This window comes from Ptychodera flava, chromosome 10, assembly GCF_041260155.1.
Source record: "Ptychodera flava strain L36383 chromosome 10, AS_Pfla_20210202, whole genome shotgun sequence".
Lineage (NCBI taxonomy): Eukaryota > Metazoa > Hemichordata > Enteropneusta > Ptychoderidae > Ptychodera > Ptychodera flava.
This window is the reverse complement of record NC_091937.1, coordinates 30,241,044-30,266,086: the sequence shown is the minus strand read 5'-3', so window position 1 is coordinate 30,266,086 and position 25,043 is coordinate 30,241,044. Positions and strand designations below refer to the sequence as shown.

Sequence of the window (25,043 nt, the reverse complement as noted above, 5' to 3'; positions counted from 1 at the left end):
CGCTTGTTATTAGCCGATCATGAGAAAAATGTTATGTTGTTATTCCATCATTTTCTATCAAGCTTCAGAAAAATTTCCTTGGACAAATTGACCACTGCACCTCAAGCATTAAATTTTGTCAATCACCTAAGGACTTACTATGGAAAAATTCGACAATTGCCAAGCTTCTAGAAAAACAAAAAAATGTTAGGTAAGGTAGTTGGTGGCGCTCAACTATAATGTTTTGACCCGGAAGTGATAAGGAACACGTTTCTCAACAGCATACAGCAGCTCACGCTTAGCATGGAATAAGCAGCATTGCGATGACAACTGCATCGGTATCAAAGGTAGGTCACCTTTATCACGGAGACAGGCCGTCTTCTCCTTCCTATCCTCATGTAACAACATAAAGGCCTCGACAAAAGAGCCAGGCTTTTTGCTAGAGGGCATCTTTCAGCCAAAACTTCCACTTCTCTGAGGCTTTGGCATTCATAGCTGTGGAAACGCACTAGGGACGATTCAGAATTTACTTCCAGGGAGGGGGGGGGTGGAGGATTTTCAGGGGGGGCCACCCATTTTTCCCACGAAAATTTAGGGGGGCCAGACAAAAATACCACAATCTTTTAGGGGGGGCCAAGGAAAAAAAAATCAATCAATATTTGCCCAGAATTTCTGATCTCTACAAAAGAGAACCATAGACGCTACCTGGGTGACAGATAAACTCAACATGTTTAGTTAAACTCCTTTAGCTGCCAAATTCGGTAATATTCACAGTGGTTTGTTTTATGCATCTACTGCAGTATCTTGTTCTCCTCCCTAAAGCGTCATGAAATGTCCAGTATTTAGCATGTCAACACAAACCATACAGTGAACAGTCAGGGTTGTTTTTGTTGAAAAGAGATCTCAGATCAAGTCCAGACTAGAATTCATTTATCAACAATAACAATGGTCATTTATGTTCACACTGGTATGTTGCTAAATACAGCATTGGGTGTTCTATGTAGTGATAGAATAACAAACAAATGCTGATACACAGAGATGAACATTGAACAAATGCTAAAAATTACAGCAAATGTCTTTTTAAGGTTGGGTTTACCTTGTAGCTTGTAAAGCAGTTGAAAGTTGCATGATAAAGAAGTGTTAATTTATGCAAATGTATGCAAATCACCCGATTTCTTGGCTTCTTTTGCCTCCCAATTTCAAAATTTCCAAAGAATTTAACTCCACTCCGGCTGGGTCAAATTTTCTGAAATTTCACATTATGTTTTTTAAATGCTATATAACACAACGACTATCAATTGGTTTTGTTTGGCAATAAAGCTCTTACATTTTTAATAAGAGGCATTTTAATTTTGCTGATCATGATTTTAATCAATTATTAGTGTGTCAGTCTTTAAACCCCTATAATTTTAAAATGAGGATGGATAATGCCAAATAAAATAGTTGTTTTTTCTACATTCTATCTCTTTCAAGTGAAATATTACATTTCAGAAAAATAGTCTAGTAGTTCCCACGGACACAGTCCGGGGGGACGTAAGGTTTGGTCATGTCCGTGCGTCCGTCTGGCGTCCGTCTGTGCGTCCGTGTGTGCGTGCGTGCGTCCGTCCGTTCACCCAGATATCTCGGAGACGCCTGGAGCGATTTCGTTCAAACTTGGTACAAGGATAGTAACCTACCTCATACAGATGCACGTCGATTTGTTTCACAATGCGATCAAATTTGGCCGTGTTAGAGAACTTTTTAGTTTTCACCTCCATAGACCCCCATGTATAAGGCAGTCCATAGACTCCCATGTATAAGCACAGGCAACCCATAAAGTATTACTGAGATTTTCACACTGGCACAGGCAACCCATAAAGTATTACTGAGATTTTCACACTGTTTTCTCTATCATTTTTAGTCCCCACGGACACCGTCCGGGGGGACTTATAGGTTTGGTCATGTCCGTGCGTCCGTGCGTCCGTCCGTCCGTCCGTCCGTCCGTGCGTCCGTCCGTTCACGCAGATATCTCAGAGACGCCTGGAGCGATTTCGTTCAAACTTGGTACAAGGATAGTACCATACCTCATACAGATGCACGTCGATTTGTTTCACAATGCGATCAAATTTGGCCGTGGTAGAGGACTTTTTAGTTTTCACCTCCATAGACTCCCATGTATAAGGCAGACCGTAGACTCCCATGTATAAGGCAGACCATAGACTCCCATGTATAAGGCAGACCATAGACTCCCATGTATAAGGCAGACCATAGACTCCCATGTATAAGGCAGTCCATAGACTCCCATGTATAAGGCAGACCATAGACTCCCATGTATAAGGCAGTCCATAGACTCCCATGTATAAGAAGTCCATAGACTCCCATGTATAAGGCAGTCCATAGACTCCCATGTATAAGGCAGTACATAGGCTCCCAAGATAAATAAAATTTAGTTTCTCATCGTATTCATATTGCAAAAAGGATGCAGTGACACAGTTTTTAGTCCCCACAGATAAAGTCCAGGGGGCTCATAGATTGGGTCATGTCAGTCCGTGAGTCCATCCGTTCACGCAGATATCTCAGACACTTTGACAAAATGTCATGTGACCTTGGTGACCTTTGACCTCGAATATACATATTTGTCCATAACTCAGTAACCACAAGTGGTAAACCTTTCATATATGGTATGATGGGACACCCTATGACGCCACATATTGTACCTCATTAATTATGTGCATATCTAATTTTGAGCGAGCCAATAGAGCTAGAGGTCAGATTTTTGGTATATATGGATAACTTAGCAATACAATTTTTTTGACAAAATGTCACGTGACCTTGGTGACCTTTAACCTCAAATATACATATTTGTCCATAACTCAGTAATCACTAATGCTACACCCCTTCATATTTGGTATGATGGGACACCTTATGACGCCACATATTGTACCTCATTAATTATGTGCATATCTAATTTTGAGCGAGCCAATAGAGCTAGAGGTCTGATTTTGGTATATAGGGATAACTTAGCAATACAATTTTTTTGACAAAATGTCAAGTGATGTCAATGACCTTTGACCTCAAATATACATATTTGTGCATAACTCAGGAACCACAAGTGCTACACCCTTCATATTCGGTATGATGGGACACCTTATGACGCCACATATTGTACCTCATTAATTATGCACATATCTAATTTTGAGTGAGCGAATAGAGCTAGAGGTCTGATTTTTGGTATATAGGGATACCTTAGCAATACAATTTTTTTGACAAAATGTCACGTGACCTTGGCTCGTTAATTATGCCCATATATAATTGTGGGCAAGCAATAGAGCTAGAGGTCTGAATTTTGGCATATATGGATTAATTAGCAATACAATGTTTTTTTCAAAATGTCACGTGACCTGATGACCTTTGACCTTGAATATGCATATATATGCATAACTCAGTAATCACAAGTTCTTTACGCTTCAATTTTGATAGGATAATAGACCTTAAGATGTCACATCTTGTACCTCATTTATTATGCACATATGTATTTCTTGGCTGGCCAATACAGCTAGAGGTTTGATCTTTTTTCCCGATTTAGAACCATAACTTAGACATGCCTCTTGTTTCAAATTGGGAACAATGACATAGACCTATGTGTCCATAGATCTGAACATATACACTTTAGTGATACTTCTTAATGACCTCATTTCCCTGCCCCCTCAAGACTAATACTCCTATTACAAGTGGGGACTATGTCATTGTCAATGACTTGTTTTTGATTTAAATTAATTTTTATCATTAATACCAAAATGAGGTTTTTTACCCCAAATATACACCTCTTCATCCTTTGAGTAAACACTGCTACCATACTAAACTTTAGAGTCTCTGCTTGTTGAAAATAATGGTATGAGGGGTTTCCTTGTCATCTTTGATGAGAAATATTGCTTTGAAAAAAAATGTATTGGCAACATACAGCTCACCTTAATTCAAAACAAACGACTTGCTACTCTGCCACTTCTTAAAGTAACATGGTCACGTTGGTTCTCTGGGATTTTGTCAGTGTCAGTGTCTGTGTCACTATCATATTCAAACCAACACCATCATCATCACTCTCATGACTCCATTGACAGAGGTTTCCAATTCAGAGTCACTGCTATCTGACTCTGACTCATCTGTGACATAAGTTGTTACAATATCTTTCCCTGACAAGCTTTCTTAATTGAAGAAGTTTGTGCATGTATATGTGCGTTATAATGTGAACTTTTCAGCTTTCAACCTTTTGTTTTTTTTTGGTAATTGAGTAGTCCCACGGACACCGCCAGGGGGACTTATAGGTTTGGTCATGTCCGTGCGTCCGTCCGTGCGTGCGTGCGTCCGTGCGTCCGTCCGTCCGTTCACGCAGATATCTCAGAGACGCCTGGAGCGATTTCGTTCAAACTTGGTACAAGGATAGTACCCTACCTCATACAGATGCACGTCGATTTGTTTTACAATGCGATCAAATTTGGCCGTGTTAGAGGACTTTTTAGTTTTCACCTCCATAGACTCCCATGTATAAGGCAGTCCATAGACTCCCATGTATAAGGCAGTCCATAGACTCCCATGTATAAGGCAGTCCATAGACTCCCATGTATAAGGAAGTCCATAGACTCCCATGTATAAGGCAGTCCATAGACTCCCATGTATAAGGCAGTCCATAGACTCCCATGTATAAGGCCAAGAAAAATAAAAATTTAGTTTCTCATCGTATTCATATTGCAAAAAGGATGCAGTGACACAGTTTTTAGTCCCCACAGATAAAGTCCAGGGGGCTCATAGATTGGGTCATGTCAGTCCGTGAGTCCATCCATGTGAGTCCATCCGTTCACGCAGATATCTCAGACACTTTGACAAAATGTCACGTGACCTTGGTGACCTTTGACCTCAATATACATATTTGTCCATAACTCAGTAACCACAAGTGCTAAACCTTTCATATATGGTATGATGGGACACCCTATGACGCCACATATTGTACCTCATTAATTATGGCATATCTAATTTTGAGCGAGCCAATAGAGCTAGAGGTCTGATTTTTGGTATATAGGATAACTTAGCAATACAATTGTTTTGACAAAATGTATCACGTGACCTTGGTGACCTTTCACCTCAAATATACATATTTGTCATAACTCAGTAATCACTAATGCTACACCCTTCATATTTGGTATGATGGGACACCTTATGACGCCACATATTGTTCCTCATTAATTATGTGCATATCTAATTTTGAGCGAGCCAATAGAGCCAGAGGTCTGATTTTTGGTATGTAGGGATAACTTAGCAATACAATTTTTTGACAAAATGTCACGTGACCTCGATGACCTTTGACCTCAAATATACATATTTGTCCATAACTCAGTAACCACAAGTGCTACACCCTTCATATTTGGTATGATGGGACACCTTATGACGCCACATATTGTACCTCATTAATTATGTGCATATCTAATTTTGAGCAAGCCAATAGAGGTAAATGTATGATTTTTAGTATATAGGGATAGACTATAGGATAGAAATTTTTTGACAAAATGTCATGTGACCTCGATAACCTTTTACCTAAAATACACGATTATGTCAATAAATAAGTAACCACAAGTGCTATGTCCTTTATATTTAGTAGGATGGGAGACCTTATGACAACACATGCTTTACCTCGTTAATTATGCCCATATATAATTGTGGGCAAGCCAATAGAGCTAGAGGTCTGAATTTTGGCATAGGATTAATTAGCAATACAATGTTTTTTTTTCAAAATGTCACGTGACCTTGATGACCTTTGACCTTGAATATGCATATATATGCATAACTCAGTAACCACAAGTTCTTTACGCTTCAATTTTGATAGGATAATAGACCTTAAGATGTCACATCTTGTACCTCATTTATTATGCACATATGTATTTCTTGGCTGGCCAATACAGCTAGAGGTCTGATCTTTTTTCCCGATTTAGAACCATAACTTAGACATGCCTCTTGTTTCAAATGGGAACAATGACATAGACCTATGTGTCCATAGATCTGAACATATACACTCCAGTGATACTTCTTAATGACCTCATTTCCCTGCCCCATCAAGACTAATACTCCCATCAAACAATGGTGACAGGTCATTGTCAATGACTTGGTTTATCAAGGTAGTTTTTAATTCTTTTTAACGTTAAATTTTGAAGGTTCCACTCAAGAGCAACTTTAAACCAGTCATAGTCCTCGTATTTTTTATCCTCTCTTCTTTTCTGCTCCTTTTTTCTATGTTTCATTCTCATCAATTTCTTTCTAATTTTTTAATGTTCTACATAACTTTTTACAGTGCATACATCTACTGTAACTTTTTGAAAATAAATTTATGGCCGTCTCATCTCCAAGTTGCTTTTTGGAATAGTTTTTTATGTTTAATAAAAATATTCGTATTACCGTAAAATTCCCAATTGAGGCCGCACCTCTAATGAAGCCGACCCTGACTTTGAAACATTGTCTTGGCTCATTGTTTGCCCATTTGGGGTTTTTGAATTGTACCATAATAGAAGCCGCACCCCTTCTCTGAGCCCATCATGAAACAATGCATGCTGAAATTCACACCACTGGCTTGCAATGCGTCATTGACTTGTGCTAATGATTGACAGGTGTCTTTCTTACAGAAAAAATACACAATAAAAAGTTCCTTTTTAACACTTCTACCATTGTGCATTTTGTCAATGATAGTAACAAAAGTACAAACAATGCCCCATGTATCGGTACGTTTGTGTGTATGTTTGAACACGGCCGAAGTTTTTGTCAGTGTGAATAAAACACCGACATAGTCAATACCTGATGCAACAATTTTGAAGCAACGGTGTTTGTGTACAAGTTAAAATAGTTGAGAGATTGAGATACCATGTTTCAAATACGTAGTTTTCATTCAATACCCACGTACCCTTACCGATGCCTGACGTACAACACCACCACCTGCATCATATTGCCATAATGAACTGCCATGCCTATACTGTACTGTGTGGCTGTTGAATGACCATGGTGGGTGCGTATAAGCTTGTACACGTTCCGTTTTTGATCATGAGAAAATAAAATTTGACCGCAAAATAGTTCACAAAAACATTGCAGTAAAGTTACCAAAGGTCATTCACTTGCCTTTATTGCACTATTCGAGTACGAGCCACCGGTTCGGCAACACAAGACGGCTGTAAATCAAGGGGACCCATCTGCAGTGGACGCTTAATTTATGCTAATTTTATGCACGATTTTTTTTCAACACCATTTGATCTTCTATTGCTTTCAAAATCGACTTACACGTCCAAGAAATTGATTGTACAATCTCTGAATACAGAAGTGACATTTTTGTGAAATTTCAGCGTCCAAAAACCCCTTGAAACCACTTGAAACAAAGACATCATGCCCGCTGCTGATCAACATGGCCGACCTTAGTGAGACTATTCTATTTAGAGGACGGGGGTGACCAGGGTCAGAGAATCAAGAAAGTGCTGGAAAAACGTGTCATTTTCCTTACGATGCTGTCAAGGGAACTCCAGTTTCCCATTGTTTTAACATCTTTTAATAGTTTCCTTATTATCTAAAAGGAATTTTACCAAGTTTAACGACCAAATACACTCTCCTAACGTTTCTATATTGGAGTTACACTAGGGTAGGGACTTTTTATGCGGGTAATTTATTCACGCATTGGTACTAATTTGCATAACAATAGCGATTGCCCCTGCAATGCTTGGTGAGCATTGAGAAAAATATCGAAACACAGGAAATGTACGTAATTGAACCGCACCATGACTTCAGTGCGTGGTCCCAGGGGTCCCTCCAAAAATGTTTCTAATACAAGCCGCGGCGTCAATTGGGAATTTTTACGGTACTGTCACAAAAAAATATGGTGATAAATTTACAAAAGTGTTGATTTTCCAATATCCTGTATGTGCATCCAGAAGATCATGTGGCACTGCATCAATGCTATGGTGTCGGATTGTTGAAATATTGTGTACACAAGAAATTTGCTGTAGTCCAAGAAGTGATCTCAGTGTGTATGAGGCTAGGAGAAATGTGGATAGGCTTACACATTGTGTATTGATGCTAATACTTTTGTGTCCCATTCATTCTGATATGTATAATCAAAGATTTCACAGTGGCGGCTGGCAGAAAAGGCAAAAAAAACAAATTAACATGTATTGTTTCGTGTCATCTGAAACAGTGCGCATCATGACTATTTTAAAATTAAAGTTTGTTAAAAAATTTGAAATATGAATGCTCTGTCAATTTTGAAAAATACTGCTGACAAAATGTGAACTTTGACTTACACAGGGTTATCTGCATTTTAATATGAACATTGGATTGTGAATGGAATGAGCAGAATAACATGTGAATTCATGTTTTGGATAAGGTGTTTTGTTCAAGAAATGTTCTAAAATATTCCTCAGCATTGTTGCTTTCAGTGGCAGCTACTTGGTTTTATGACAACCAAATTAGAAAAAAAGAGAAAATTAAAAACAAGTTGGCTTTCACCAATTTTAATTCCTAATGTTTAAAACTTTCACCGTGAGTCTGCAAATATTCAGCATCATCAAATGAAAATGTATGCTGAACGTGTGCATGTACATGTACATCTCACTTTCCAGAAATATCTGGAATCTGCAATGATGTACCATTAAACTTCAAGATATATATCACTTTGCCAATTATCTGCTCCTCTGATTTTCTGTTCACTATTTCTAACTGACATCTTTGCTTGTCTTTGTGTGCATCATATTTATCAGTGAGACATAACGAAAAAAGTATTCATATTTAGTAATTAACTTTTCTTCAGAAATTTACAACCAGATATGTTTATTGCTACCCTTTCCAAAAGTGTGCCACTTGCAGTCCCTGCAAATCATTCTTTTTATAGTCACATAACCCTGAAATGATTTGTTATATCATCGATTAAATGTCCACTACAGTCCTGCAACTTGTTAGACTGGATATGTCTATAAGTGTATAAGCATGCATGTATATATTAGGGGGGGGCCATGGAAAAAAACAGGAAAGATGAGGGGGGGGCCATAGATTTTTTCTATAATTTACTAGGGGGGCATGGAAAAAAATCACCCAGAAAATAGAAAATCCTCCACCCTCCACCTGGAAGTAAATTGAATCGTCCCTATCGTTGGGCGGGTAGCGGGGATCGCTATGCGGGTCAAGCAGGTCAACCACGCCACGGATAGCTGCGGGCCAACTGCAATCGAAAATGGTCCATTCAGACGACACAACTGTATCGGAACTTTGAACGGCAAAATAAACCAAGTGAGCGTCATTCAATAAAATGACCTATACCTGCCTGAACTATGATTATTGCTCATTCCCTAACTCCTTTGTGAACAAAATTTCTGGTTGTTTACGTAATTCGGCCGATTTTCCAAGGAGTACTCAAGATTTTCACTCCATCCAGGAATTTTGACTTCTATTGATATGCTAATAGGATCTTACTGCCCGTACACGCTATTCACGTTCGAACGAGCGACCATCCTTATTAGCATATCGATAGTTCTTTTACCGGTTCCATGATGCAGTGCGCGCCAGGGTATACAAAGCGTATGTTTACGCATAGAACTTTTTAGCCGTAGGGTACACGCAGGGTACGTTACTCATAGAACTCTATGGTAGATTACACCCTGACCTATATTTTCGTCGCTGATGGTTAGATATACACGGGGCATTATTTGGCATTGCAAATTTGTGTCATTCTTCTGTAACAATCCGTTGTACAACACAAATCAGATTGTTTTCGCGTTTTGAGCTTATATACGGTGTTTGATAAAGTCACTGCAATGCATTGTGGGATAAACCGGTAAAAGGTCTATAGAAGTCAAAGTTCCCTGCTGGAGTGAAAATCTTGAGTACTCCTTGGAAATCGGCCGAATTACGTAAACGAACCAGCAAATTTGTTCCCAAAGGAGTTTATGGAAGAGCAAATAATCAGAGTTCAGGCAGGTATAGGTCATTTTATTGAATTCCACTCACTTTGGTTTATTTTGCCGTTCAAAAGTTCCGATACATGTGTTGTCGTCGTAATAGACCCATCTTTCGATGGCAGTTGGCCCGCAGCTATCCGTGGCGGGGTTGACCTTTGACCCTCATGAGCGATCCCCGCTACCCCGCCAACAGATAGCTGCGTTTCCACACGCTATGGCATTGAAACCCTCTTGCACATTTGATTCACATTTTGCAATGTTATTGTTTGAGTACCGGTAGTACCTGTCAAGTTATGCTGACTGGTATCTTTTTTCTGTTGCGTGACAGGGTTGTTTCTATTTTGAAGGAAGGAAGGCGAAGAAACGGAAAACCTTGGACCCAGGTAGTGTGCATTATTATCTATTCAACTCTATGCTTCAACTTCACAATCATAAAATATACACGTTCATACCATATTTACACCATGGAGCTAAAAAAAGTAGTTCCATGGCGACAATTCTTCAGGCATTCTTTGGGTTTCTGGGCTTCAGTATACATTCAAAGGATACTTTATATATTCCTGTGTCTTGTATATGATGCCAGGTGATATCCGTCAGCTAGAAAAAACAGGCATCATCATGGGACGAAAATGATCAATTAGGCGTTAATTAATATAAAAATGTTTACATATTGTACAGTTTGTTCTGTGCTTACGTTGAGCTAACGTCCACATGTTACTTAAAGTAGACTACACTTATCACTGCGCTCATCAAAGGTCATTGGCAGGTGTCTCACCCTTTGTAGTGGAATTTTTCCAATAGGTGATTACTTCACGGATGACAATGGGAAGGTAACAGAGTTCAGGAAACTACAATGGAAAACTTACCAGGACTGCTGGAAAGATGTTAACAGAGATATTCAGGTGAGGAGCTTGGAAACATTTGTTGATGAAACGTGAACTTTCTCTGTTGGCATATGCTCACATGGAAAGCAACATTGTATTATACAGTCATCAATGAGAAAACTGATGGAAGAATAACCCATTTAACCCTTGTAGCACCTAAGTCAATTTTTGTCACATTTATAAAATATACCCAAGTCAAAATTTTTCAGATTTTTGCCAAAATTTTGACTGAAAACTGTTGCCAATGAAATATGATGTCCACTTGATCCAAAATTATCAACAAATTACAGAAAAATTCCTAAAAATTGGTAAAAATGTTGCACTAAAATTGTGGTGGGAAAAATTACAGCACTCAAAGGGTTAAGGTACAAAGAGTCAGAAGATAAGGTATTACTAAATTGTGCCACAGTTCATGGCCTAAAAGTATATAAATCTGTAAATTGTTTATTTATGTATGCAAAATCAGCATTTTCTTCAACAACTTTCTTTGCTTAATACAGGCTGTAGCCTGTGGATCTGATTGAACTGACTACCCCATGAGGTTGAGTCCTCGCACTCCAGAACAACAAGCATTTGATATACTCCATATGTGTATGACTATGAATGTATCTAATGTTTGACTTTGTGTAGAATTCTCTTTTGAAAAGGAATGTGCAGATATGAATAACAGGATGCATGTATCAAATATAATCAAATACAAGTGCAGCAATATTGTTTTCAAACACTGTTAACTTATTTATTAAGATATTGTCTTAGATATCAGGGCAATATTTACCAGTTGCTACAAAATTAAATATTGCTGAAAAATCCAGGACTTAAATAGTGTTTCATCACTACCAGACTCCATTGGCTGACCCTTATCTCATGTTATATTACAGCTTTGTCAATACCAGACAATTTTATGACAGTCATCCCCCCAGATCCATACTGATACTGATTATCCAGTATTGTGACCTCAGATGTTTTCTACATCTACAAATTCTTTTGTATTGCCAAAACTATAAAATAATAGCAATAATGTACCCGGGCCCCTCTTGGCCCATAATGGACTCAAGCAAACTTTGCACTTCGTAATGTATTTACCTTTGCCTTGTACATTATACTATGCACAAAGTTTCTTTTCATTCATCATCATGGGGTGGTGGGGTTACATATTGCATAAGTGATGTCACTGATTCCTGATTCATATTATTAATGAGGGAAAAATATGAGTATATCTTTCAGTGAAATGTCATTTTGTTGATTTTCAATGATAATAATATTTTAAATAAAGTATTATGTATGTGAAATTTCACCGACAGGATCTCCAAGCTGAAGTGAACAATAAGATTTTTGAAGATCTGGTTCAGTTTGTCAAGACCGCCCACCTTGGATTCAATCTTGGCAACGGTGATGGCAGTGAGAAGAAGAGAAGAATGCATGAAATTCCAACAGCAGCTCTGATAACAGGTGAACGATTCATGTACAGCTTGTGGATTCATCTGTTTGTCTCTTTCTTGGTTTGCTGGTTGCGTATTTCTCTAAATGTTTCCAAATGTACACATCATGACAGTGAGATGATTGATGAAAAATTTAAAAGTGTTGATACTCAGTTTTCAGTCACAGCTCGTTCAAATGCATAATGGTTGCAATAAGGACACATCTTGTGAACAGCACTACATGACTTCCGCTTATCGATCTAGTTACAGTGAGGTTATATTCAGAAAGTTCGTATTTGAACAAGAGCAGAATCTTTTTCCAGCCTTTCAGTTTCAGTGTCTTCCATTGCATTGTCAGATCAAGTTGGTATATTATCTCATATGGTGTGTTTAATAGACTTGACCATGATGATTTTGGCAGACTGTTGTTCTTTCTAAGCACACAGCTTAATCTGCAATCACATCATTCTTTATTTCATTGCCAAACCAATCTGTGCACTTGTTTACCCTTTCACCACCATGGTTTTGGCCCAAACCTAGTGTTATCAATGGTGATTGTGGACCTGTTTAATTGAATTGCAGTGGGCAGGTTAGTAGATTTAACAATGGTATCGTCACTATTTCTCATTGTAGGTGTCAACACGCCAGATCACAGTGATATGTTCTGTCACTTAACAACGTTGTTGAGAGACAACATCACACCATACATCGCTTCCCTCGGCTCAAAATCCTGTCAAAACATGAAATCAGCCATGAGTGGGCTTCTGTCTCAGTTCATTGGCTCAGCTTACCATGTGAGTATTGTTGTACAGTAAAACCTTTCTAAACCGAACCCTTCAGGGATTGAGAAAACTCTTTGGTTTGGAGAGCTGTTTGGTTTATAGAGGTCCTTTATACATAGAGGTCCTTTATTGGAATGGGACTGGGAAAAGGGTTCAGTTCAGACAGGTTTCCAGTTTAGACAGGGTTCGGTTTATACTGGTTTCACTTTACTATCATAATGTGTAGTCCTTCTGTTTTTCAACTTTTCAAGTGCCCTATCTCCAGCAAAATTCAAGTCAATGCCCTCGTAATCCTAGCATGTAATCCAGCAATCACTGATTTGTGAATGAAATAAATAAAATGGAAGATGATGAATTTATTATTATTATGCAGAACATGAATAATAATATCAATGCTGTCCTCAATATTACAATTGATTCAAGTAAGGAGTGCAAATAAACCATTGATCTTTCCAGGCACTGTGTGTTTGTAGTGCTGTCTTAATCATTGAATAATGGTGTTGATGCCACAGTGCTGTATATGGGGACTTTGGGGAGTGACCTACCCTCCTGCTTTTGGCACAATCTGCTCATATGTAAAAAAAACTATACAAAGAAAATGCAAATATTGTATTGTTATTTAAATTAGCTGTCTTCTGTTCCATGTTCTGGAAAACACATACACTTTTCTCTGACAGCAGTAAAATTCCTGCCGAGTTTCTTCTGAATTGACGTTATGAATGTGTAATGCAGTCAATGAAGTTTCCTCTGTTCAAGTATATTGAAAGATGACCATAGATGATTTTAATCTTTTTGTGTTTTCAATACATCTACCATAGCTTGATGATGATGAAGATGATAATGGCCGGACTGACATCAATGTGAGACGGTTACCATGTACAATGCCTGTATTGTGTGTCTGGTATCAAGATAAGACCAAGGTAAGAGAACCAAAGGAAGGACTTTTGTGATTTCTGCCCCAACACATGTATAATCAGAAAGATTTCCTTACCTTATTTTGTTTTGCTTGATGTGTTGACAAAACACATGAGCCAATCTGAATTTTCGTGTATATAGAAGCAAATCATGTGGTTGACCTCTCACCTATAACCTCCAACTCTTAAAAAAATGAACCCCAGTTTGATTTCCTGCACATATCAAGTGAATCAATTTGAATACAGCGTATGAATCTTTGTCTTTGCTGCATCAACCTTTTCTGAACTTGTAAATGGAAATTGGACTCAAACAAATTCACTTCATTTTAGCATATATCAGAAAATACCACCAGTTTACAATACAGAAGTACCACAGGCATCCTCTACTTTTCTTTTTCATCCACAGAAGTCAAGCTCTCCTGGAAAATCCACCGGCAAATCTCCAAGCAAGTCCAGGAAACACAGCACTCCAAGCAAACGGAAGTCAAGTGCACATTTCACGCAATATCCGCCCATGGTGTTGGTGCTGGAAGATTTTGAAAACTTCTCTCCACACGTCCTTCAAGATCTAATTCTAATATGCAGGTAAACACACACATAGTGTAATGTGTCTTCACATTCTGATGTGAACTGTATGAACACCCGTCCCTCTCGGCACACAGTGTATTGATCCAACCAAAACATGGAATGTAGTAGAGTGGTATCATATGATAGGTACCTTTTGAAGGGCTTTTTTTTTCAGTTGGGCTTCTGAACAAATTAACTACATGACTTTCTGTTATCTGAACATGCAGAGAAGCGCTACATGTTATGCAACAGTTACCATGGAAAAAGAATCAAACCAATCACAGATTTTAAGTGGGTGGCTGATTTTTAAAAACAGCGCCCTCACATGGGCATTTTGAATACCAGGAACGCCCCTTTGACCATATATGGGCATATTCAGATTACAGGTGACTGTACACCTTTAACCCCTCCATGTAACTCACCCCCCATGATAACTCAATTACCATTGATTCCCTTGCAGTCAGTACCTCTCTTCCCTCCCCATCGCTCTGATATTTGGAATAGCGACGTCAGTGACAGCCGTCCACAGACTTCTACCTCACACTGTGTCTTCAGTTCTGAGCATGGAGAAGTTCCAGGCACTGCCAGCCACTGAATACCTCGCCAAGGTCATCAACAAGGTCAGTTTCATTTGCAGGTGTAATTAAGGTAGAATGCGGTTTTGGGCATAGACATTCGGACTCTCAAACTTTTACAATTCTTTTGATCTACCACTTGTGGGGGTTCATTTTAAAGCTCTTGGTGTAAGGAAAATTTTTACCGTTTAAGTTTTTGCAAAATCAATATATTGTATTTTCTCAGTAGAGTTAACACGGAAAGGTGGCAATTTTTGAATTTAAAATATTGGTAAATCTTGGGTAATTTGTTTGTCTAGTACCATTGGCTGTTTTGTCCGTATGAAAGTTGCACAGATCTTGCAAAAATGTCTCGATCAGTAAATATCTACACTTTCAAAATCAGTATAGCTATGACCAAGGTATGATTTGAGCAATTGCAAATACGAAATTTCACCCACAGATATCTGTGTCTCAGTGTTCATGTCCAAGTTTAAAGTTTAGTACTTTTAAGTGTTTTTGATAAGGTTTGGGAAAGCAAGCTTGATTGAATCCTTTTACCATTTCTTATGTACACTAAGATAACTTGCATTTATTTATTTATTGCATTATTGCATAACTTGTATGACCACAGGAGCACCACCAACATGACCTGAAAACCCTGGTAAAATTTTTAGGTACTGCCAGTAACAAAAGCTCTGCTCTTGCCAAGTGCAATATCAAATTATCTTCCCCCTCCCAGAATGTCTGAAAGAAATCATTCCATTTCCTTACATGTAACCTGTCCCCCCATTCCAAGTACACAGGTCCACACTCACCATTGACAACAATGGGTTCTGGTCAAACCATGGTGTTTAAAAGGGTTAAACCCATCATTTTAGTTGCATCCAAGTAACGCATACCTGTACATTAGTAGTCTGAGTCAAGAACTAACTGCTACCTCTAGGATAGTAAGCTCAATTCTAAGTTGAGAAAAAAATTATTATTGGAAGCAGATTTTTATCATGAGAGTGTGTTTAGAACTTGCAACTTGAGTTCCGTGACAAGTCCAGATGCAAAACATGAATCAAACATTTTTCCTTCCAGATTTTATTGACTCCTAAACATCCGTTCAAGTTGGGTGACAAAGTCTTTCAACTGTTGTTGGACTGTTTTCTGTATCATGACTTCTCGGTGCTGAGTTTCATCCGGGGAGTTCAGGTGAGCAAATATCTCAACCGAGTCTAGTGATATTGTATCTCTCAAGCGATTCATGCTCCACTTGCTGTATCTTGTAAAATGTGTTTTCTAGTATTTTGCTCATGCCTGTAAAACACAGTTCATTGTTGTGCCTCCAAAACCATGCAGCATGTTTAGCTGTCAACTTGTGGACAAAGCTTTGTGTGTTCCAAAGTTTTTGTTGGCAGCTGAATTCAAATGTGGACAGAAATTCATTTGTCAATGATAAAATTGCATGTTGTACTCAAAGTGTTGTGTCCGCAAAGCTGATACTTTTTACTTCAACATGCTTCACTGAGAAGAGTTAGAATCCGTATTTGTTTTACTGAACAAATCATGAAAATATCATTAAAGTTTAACCTTTGAGCGCCAAAGTATTGTTTTTGTTCCCTACATAAAATAAAACCCTGTCAATCTTTCTCAGATTTTTGCCAAATTTTGAGAAAAGACTGTAAAAAATGAAATGTGATGTCCATTTGGTCCAAAAATTATCAAAAAATTACAGGAAAGTTCATAAAAATTGGTAAAATTTTGCACTTGATTTTTGGCGGGAGAAAATTACAGTGCTCAAAGGGTTAAAGCTATTGACCTTTTAAAGGTATCCATAATCTGCTCTTGCTGTATCACAATGCACTGAATAGTATTTTCCTTGAGAGCAGACGTTCAGCTTTAGGACACTTAACGGTCAAATACTGCACTATGTTTACTGTATATTAACAGCGCCGTCAATATTTCACACACATGCAAGTCATCAAGCAGTGTCCATTTTCAAGATTTTGTCAGGAAACGTAAACACCGTACTCTGTTGTAACATCTATACTCTCATTCAAGGGTACATGAATATGCTCAACTTTGACCCTGCAGAGTCATTTATTAAATGATACCAGTCATACTAAAAGGCTATTGTGATCAGAGCAACTGTATTTATTTTTGGGAGAGGACCTCTGTCTTTTGATAACAGTTTACGTGTACACTGTTACACACAACCATAAACAGTCTCTTGCAGATGCTTGGAGTAAAGTGGTACAGGAAGAGCAGTGTTACACTGTATTTGAATATTAAACCCTGTGTGATCTAGTCGCTTAGTATATGATGGTCGTTACCGAGTATTCAAATATCAAGAGTATCATGCTATGCAAAAAAGTGCAAGCTTTCGCGTGAAAATAACTTACATTTAGGCAATACAGTGAATTACGTAAACAATCGCTGAGTGCCCAATCAAGCTTGTATGTAATAAAAGAAATAATACAGAATTTTGTGATGCACCTTATCTCAAATGGAGCTCTAGGCGCAGGACAAAACTAGACTACTCCTGTGAGAAATTCTTTTGAGAGTAGGGTGGAATTAATCATAGACAGTTCTCTACTGTCCTGTATAACTATGTGAATTCATGTGTGCACATTTGAAAGGCAGACTGTTTCAAGTTTTCAGTCCTGAGTGAGAGAAAGACCTTTCACCAAAGGATTTTGTGGCAACATGTGGTATTCTAAGTGTCTCGTGGGAGTATACATTGCCCCCAAAAACAAAATAAACAAGACTGTTAGGTCACAGTGAAGGTCAAGTAAATGTGGAATTGATGAAACTTACATCTGTTCACAGATAACAAATGCATCATCAGTGCAATGGAATCTTACACAACTCTGTTTATTACTTTCCTTGGAAAACATTAATATTTTGACAGAAGTTGAGAATGGCTCTCCAATCTTTTTTACTTTTCAAACACTGAAACAGGCTGTAATAAAGGAAGTTCAGCAACATTTGAAAGTTGATCTTGACAATCATGGAAGATTATACATGTGTAGCCTATGTTCTGAAATAGACCACATCATTGTCACACAATGCAGGTGCTCATTCACCTGTAGAGAGTGTGTGGAGAGAGAGAGAGAGAGAGAGAGAGAGAGAGAGAGAGATGAAAAAAACAAATGTTGATATTTAGGTGTATACACTGATAGAGAGAGAGAGAGAGAGAGAGATGAAAAAAACAAATGTTTGATATTTAGGTGTATACACTTATCTGGCGACCAACTAACAAATTTCTACTTGTAAAAAATGTGGAATAATATAGTTATCGATAAATTTTGTGTAAATGTTTTCATGCATACCAATATACTGATAGTATAATAAGCACTCTCAGACTAATAAACATGTTGGCAAAAAGTGAATAATAAAAGTGCATTTATATGTCACATACTTTGAAATAAATGTTCATGTTACTTAAGTGTGTTAAAATGAACTATATATATGATTCGAAGTGTTTTCCATCACTGTCCTACAATACATTGTTCCGTGAAATTGAAACCACCCATTATAATATCCATAGATTTTCATACTGCGGTAACAATGTAAAATTTCAACTTCTGCATGCAAATAAAAACTAACAGGGTTTTATCAACCGTTGTGCTCAAGTGACAACGTACATACCCCTCTAATGTTTCTTATGCATCTGTAACTTTCAAGAAAGCAGCATATATGTACATAGTGCTGTTTTGTTCACTCAAACTCTAATTTCTTTTGTCTTTTTTATGAACTGCAGCAACCGTAACTCCTGTTAAGGTAGTATGAGCCTCAAAATTTAAAGACTTAAAACTTTTGCTGAAATTTTACACAAGGAAACTTTAAACCATTTCCTTTCAAAATGGAAAATAAAAATCAGGGGTCACATCACAAAACTGTGTACAAGAGAAACAATGACGTAATGTTTACCGAAACTTGGTATTCAAAATGGCTGCCACCCCGGTGCTAACTCTTTAGGGGAAAATATTTGATTTTCACAAAAATAAGCCAACAAAAACTGATTCTACTTCATGAGCTTCAAAATAAACCCCCACAAGTGGTAGACCAGAAGAATATTGTTAAAGTTTGAGAGTCTGAATATATATCCCCAAGGCGCATTCTACCTTAAAATTTCCTGTATTACCGTGTTGTTCCTCATACCACCTATAGTGTCTCGGACTGTATTCCCATCAGCACATATTGAAATCCACAGTATTTGGCTTGCCAAACACATCCTGTAGAATTGTTTTGTGCCGTGATATCACTGACAGATTAATTTCAATGGAGATGCAAATTCCCATATTAACAATTACAGTCACTGTGTTACACATGCACAGTTTTTCCTGACAAGCCAACTACTGGATGTTTTAATATGCTGTAGAGAGTCACAAAAGTCTAGTTACTGCATTATGACACTAAAAATAAAAAAACCCAAACAAAAAAATTACGAAAGTTACAGATGGATAGGTTCTAGTTTTCCAAAGAGGAAGTTAAGACAATATTTTGAAACAGTAAAGTTCCGGTAAAGGTAGTGAAGTCATGATTGCTTTCCAGAATGGAAGAATAGTCAGAGAGTTGGAGCCAGACTTTGTCGTTTTTCACCAAATCGAGGATCACGCTGTTGGAGCTGGATCCATGCTTTCCACCCTCGGAATGCCTGGAGTGAATGCACGGCTTAGTCTGGCCGTTCTTCTTCAAGCACATGTGCAGCTCCTTATCGAGACTTTTCATGCCGGAATAGATGAACAGATAAGCTCCGTCTACTGGGCTTGTGAATACGCCCGTCAAGTGGTCTAAACCGTCTCCGTGATTTGAATACACCCGGTCGTAAGTGACGTTTATCCCGTATGAGTTGTCATTATCCAAGACCTTCCTTCGCGCGGCTGAAAAAGCCACTTTCATTGGTTGCTGTACTTTTTCCAGTATTCCGGGTTCACCTTTTTGTCCTGTCTCCCCTTTCTCTCCTCTCTCTCCTGGTTCGCCGACAGGCCCTCGTGGTCCAACCCGGCCCATTTCTCCAACAGGGCCGGGAAACCCCATCTCTCCCTTCTGGCCACGTTGTCCGACTGATGATGGACCCACGGCACCCTTTTCACCTTGCTGTCCCCGTTCACCAGGGACACCCACGGGACCTTGCTCACCCTTGTCGCCTTTTGGTCCAGTGGCTCCCATTTCACCCTTTGGAGGTGTGGAACCTGGAAAGCCGTTGTTTCCCGGAATCCCTGAGAATGGCAAATTTGAAAAAAATAATAGAATTGATATCGTGCCTGATGCACTTCATGTTAAGTTCACAGATGAATGCACTTGAACTTGTGTCCTACCTTGTGTCTTAGTGTCTGTCTGTGCTTCTGCCTGTCTGTTGGTGCAAAATCTTGGGATTACCGTAAAAACCCTATTAATTCGACCACTCTATTAATTTGACCACCCTGTTTTTGCTCAAAACATAATTTTATTTTACCCTTATCAGTTTGACCACTAAAGGGAATTAGGACTTCCTTAATCTCTAAAAATCCAACAACCAATCATGACAAGCTGTTTTGAACATTTTAGTTTCGATAAAATACACAGAATCACACAATGTACAGCACAGAATGTCTGAGTCGCGACTTCAGGGAAGTCACCTTTATATGTTTCAATCATCCAAGATGGTAAGCATATCACTTATGAACTGTCAAAAAAGTTGAAATCCCTAGTAATTCGACCACTAAAATTATTTTTGCTTTGTTAATTTTCTAATACTTTAACAATATAAAATCGTAATTATTTTTTTCTGGTCAAATTGAAAGGCTTTTTACAGTAGGTGATCAAATTTGAATCAAAATCGGTACTAAGATTCTTTTTGGAAATGACAAAAGCTGATTTTTTGTGTATTTCGTGTTATTTTGCAAGTAGAGCTCAAATATGCCACTGTATGAATGAATGTGATGTGAAACTTTAATCTTCAAACGTTTCAGTCAGCTCAACTGTTTGAGCACCGAAGTCAATTTTTGTCGCCTTTATAAAATCTACCCCAGTCCATTTTTTTCAGATTTCTGCCAAAATTTTGATAAAAAACTGTATCCAATGAAATGTGATGTCCATTTGGTCCAAAATTATCAAAAAAATTACAGAAAAATTCATATAAATTGGTAAAATGTTGCTCTACAATTTTGTTGGGAAAAAATTACAGTGCTTAGAGGGTCAGTGTCTTGCACAAAAGTCCTTAAAGTCCTTAGAATGCATTGCAAGACTTCAGTTTGCTTTTCAAAAAATTGAATATTGCACACTTTTGCATGTAATGGTAACATACAGCTTTGTCCAAAATTCTGGTTTTCGGTGATGTGTGGAGAATTCAAATGCTGTCAAATACATGTGTATGAATAAAAGTCATGTAAAGTTGTTGAAGTTTGAGGTCCATCTGTTAGCATTACACAGTGTAGATCAGCATGTTCATGGGCAAGTATGATCCTTGGTTGCCAACCATTCATCGGTTAATGCCAGACTTGTACATACATATGACTTTAAAGGGACAAAGTCAGCCGTTTTTCATGAATTTTGTTTGATACGAGATACTACTTATATTGTTTGACATGTTGAAATATACTGAATGAATGAGTGACCATGCATATATTGGATCCCTGTTTTATACACGATGCATGAAACTATGGCGAAAATGAATTAATGGTCATGACCATTAATTCATTTTTGCCATATTTCATTTAATGTGTCTAAAACTGGGGTCGAATATATGCATGGTCACCCATTTATTCAGTATATTTCAACATGTCAAACAATATAAGTAGTATCTTGCATCAAACAAAATTCATGAAAATGGCTGACTTTGTCCCTTTAAATATGAAAACAGTTCTCAAATCAGAACATTTGAACAAGTTTAATTAACCAGATCACCCCTGATTCCCAGTAAACAGGTCCACAATCACCATTGATAACAGTGAGTTTGGACCAAACCATGGTTGTAAATACTCAGCCTTAGGGTTATCTTTTCTCCCAAGAGGGTTGCATTCACTTCACAAGAACCAGGTATTGCAAGATTTGTAGTGCACATTATTTACTGGATACAATGAAACTGAATACCAGTTTACTCACAGTCTTCTAAATTTTATTCTACATTTGTCCCTATAGCATGCACTTTGGAACTCTGATATTCTCCTCTCTGCAAGAGATAGACCCTTAGCCCCTCGGAAAATATAGGATTCTCTTTAACCCTTTGAGTACCGAAGTCCATTTTCGTCGCCCTTGTAAAATATAAGGCATACAATTGTTTTAACATCTGGACAACTTTTTTCAGATTTTTCCCAAAATTTTGATCTGAACTGTAACCCCAATAAAAATTGTGTTCATTTGGTCTAAAATTATCATAAAATGCAGAAAAAAATCATAAGAATTCGTAAAATGTTGCACAAAAATTTAGGGGGGATCAGTTATAGCTCTCAAAAGGATTAATTGATCAGCTAAGGAAAACTTTCCTGAAGATCTACCGAGTTGTTGGGAAAATGGCCAACTTCCACTGGTGCCCAAGGCTCAACCAGTACTTACGCTGTGCAAAAAAGTCACGATCAGTGTTGCAGATTTGAGTAAAATACAAGGAATTTCCCTTACCTGGGGCTCCAGGGATACCTGGAATGCCATCACGACATCCAGAACACATCATCTTCTCACACGGCTGGGGTGCAACTTTGTTGTTCTCTCCAGGACCTTCTGCCGAGCAGAACTTGCACATGGCAGCCAGCAGGCAAAACTGAACGTACAGCAAAAGTAGGCAATAGCTGCCACCGATCTTCATGGCTGGAAAATTGTACCGGTCTATTTAATATTGGTGAAGATTGAAAGAGTTCTGTGCAATGTACAGCAAAGGATTGGTTCTAAGCAGGAGAGACTGCAGATGGGTGCTTGACTTGGTCTGGTCCGAACACTCTCTGTGTTTAGCCGTGTCAGTCGGGGACCTCTCTCTCTTCTGAGTGTTGCAGCTTGTTTCTTTCATTCTTATGCTGTGTCGAAAATAACAATTCTGGTCTCTGTAGAATTCAAACAGGAAAAGGACCAGTTCTAAATGCTTATATTAACACTGTACGCCAAAAACAAGCCCGCCATCAACATTTATTGATGTTACGAGATTATAAACAAATCACAGCTTCTCTGGTAGTTTCTTTGCTCCACCCCCCTTGACCTTGGTTCAGGTCAGACCACATCCATTGAAAACAATGGGGCTGCCCAACTCATTTGTTATGAGTTGATGAAACAGCAGGTCTTCACTCAAAGACTTCTTTATGAAGTTTCACAACTTGTATCCAGTAGAAAGTTGTTTCCAGTGAAAGTTTCATCTTTTGCATCAGGGGATTTCCTTTATGTTTGCTCCTTGAAAAAAATCGCATGCAAGTTGAATTCCTACATTCTGAATGAGGTGAATATGGTAGATATTGTGTAATTCTTGTCAACACTTTCAGGCAATTTCTATAATATGATATGAACTTGTATGTCAGGGGGACTGCCAACCTATCTGACAGTGTGACAATAAATAGCAAAAATCAAAAAAGCAACCTGTCAAAAATTGCTGTCACAGAATAATACAAGAATTTTAGTTTTAATTTCAATTTTTTAGGCCAAGTTTATTTTTAGAAGACAAAAAAATCCTTCCAATTGCTGTGTGTGTGTGTGCAGTCATCATTCAAACCTTTATGCACCTCTGGTTTCCAAATATCTGCACTTGTAGAAAAAATATACACTGCATGGGTCTCACATCTGTTGACTGACACGGATTTCATTGTTTTAAGAGGGATGTATATATCCTGCTTGCATTGGAACATCCTGGTACCTAAAATGTATTGATAAATAATTAATGTTCAAGTAGTATTTGTGAAACTTTATTGAAGACCTGCAAGTGTATTTTAGACACTTATTGCTGGCTAATGTTATATGTGTTGATAAATTATGAGTTTTAGAGCATACATCACTTTCAAGTCATGAATATTCACCATTGATAATCAGTCATCATTGTTCGATTTGCATACTTGAAAAATACTCCCCTATGCGCTTGTACTTTGTACAAATTAACCCTTTCAACACTATACTTTCGCCCGAATCCATTCGTATTTACGGCGGCTGTAGATCTCTTCACAGGGAGTGGGGGGATGGGGGAGGGGAGAGATGAACAGATCAATACCAACATGCTGTGCTTCAAAATCAAATATTGTATCTGGCGTAATGAAATGTATACAGCTTGTAAGAACAGAGTGAAAATATATACAATGAAGGATAGAATCTGTAGAAATATACAAAGGCGACATAAACTGTGTTTTTGTACTTTTTAAAGCAACCCTAAGTGACCTAGATACTTTTGTCAGCTAAAGTACTTTCTCAGACTGTCATGGTGTACAGATAGAAAACGTCTGTTTTTTCCCCCACAGAAAGAAGAGTGTATGCTTCAACATCTTTGTCAACTAGGCTATTTTACTTTGACCTCCCTGAACTTGGAGATATCGGGTCAAGGTGAAGTGTCCCACGGATCAGACCATGGTGTTCAGAATTTTCTAGTTTTGAACATGCCTTTCACCTGTCATGCTGTGATAAGTGTTCCAGCAAGGAGATAACTGTACTGCTTTACTTGATAATGGATAACCTGATCACCCCTAAGTCCCAGTAAATAGGTCCATCGTTACCATTGGTAACAATCGCTTTCTGGGCCAAACCATGACGCGGAAAGGGAGTCTGCTAATTTCCCTGCAAAGTGAAATGTGAAATGTCAAGGGTTGTGATATTCCACAGAGGAAAAAAGAAATCATAAGAGAAGTGCGTGAAACTTTGACTGGTTAAGGAGTCCTTCAAAGCAGTTTGATTGACAGACCTAATTTGGGACTGCAAAAACAGGAAAACTTCAAATGTGCAGAGCCCTGAATGAACAGACTTGATACTAAACTTAAAGTATTTGATTGGTAGAATGCAACCGAAAAAGCAGTGTGTAATATCACACAGTACCTATCCATACTGCAGAGGGTATCTTACAGATT

General features: G+C 38.1%; 2 protein-coding genes across 2 annotated transcripts in view; one reads left to right on the top strand and one right to left on the bottom strand.

Moving 5' to 3' along the window:
- The first annotated feature begins 217 nt into the window (after window positions 1-217).
- LOC139142465 (origin recognition complex subunit 3-like) overlaps window positions 218-25,043 on the top strand; it is a 39,732-nt gene continuing 14,906 nt past the window's right edge. Inside the window, exons 1-9 of the mRNA XM_070712404.1 lie at window positions 218-326; window positions 10,258-10,312; window positions 10,731-10,831; window positions 12,115-12,262; window positions 12,865-13,025; window positions 13,832-13,933; window positions 14,334-14,512; window positions 14,955-15,114; window positions 16,135-16,248. Coding sequence (XP_070568505.1) covers window positions 303-326; window positions 10,258-10,312; window positions 10,731-10,831; window positions 12,115-12,262; window positions 12,865-13,025; window positions 13,832-13,933; window positions 14,334-14,512; window positions 14,955-15,114; window positions 16,135-16,248 — 1,044 coding nt within the window. The 5' untranslated portion in view covers window positions 218-302. The remainder of the gene's footprint in view (window positions 327-10,257; window positions 10,313-10,730; window positions 10,832-12,114; window positions 12,263-12,864; window positions 13,026-13,831; window positions 13,934-14,333; window positions 14,513-14,954; window positions 15,115-16,134; window positions 16,249-25,043) is intronic.
- Window positions 19,479-22,961, bottom strand: LOC139142466 (complement C1q tumor necrosis factor-related protein 3-like). Its single transcript, XM_070712405.1, has 2 exons — window positions 22,639-22,961; window positions 19,479-20,261 (listed from the first exon to the last, which is right to left on the bottom strand). The coding sequence occupies exons 1-2, from the start codon at window positions 22,820-22,822 to the stop codon at window positions 19,510-19,512; spliced, it is 936 nt and encodes a 311-aa protein (XP_070568506.1). The 5' UTR covers window positions 22,823-22,961; the 3' UTR covers window positions 19,479-19,509.

Bases quoted from the DNA above. Each gene is read 5' to 3' on its own strand.
- LOC139142466 (XM_070712405.1), bottom strand. From the start codon at position 22,822: ATGAAGATCGGTGGCAGCTATTGCCTACTTTTGCTGTACGTTCAGTTT. The intron at 20,262-22,638 runs GTAAGGGAAATT...TGCCATTCTCAG, and splicing joins AGGTATCCCTGGAGCCCCAG to GGATTCCGGGAAACAACGGC.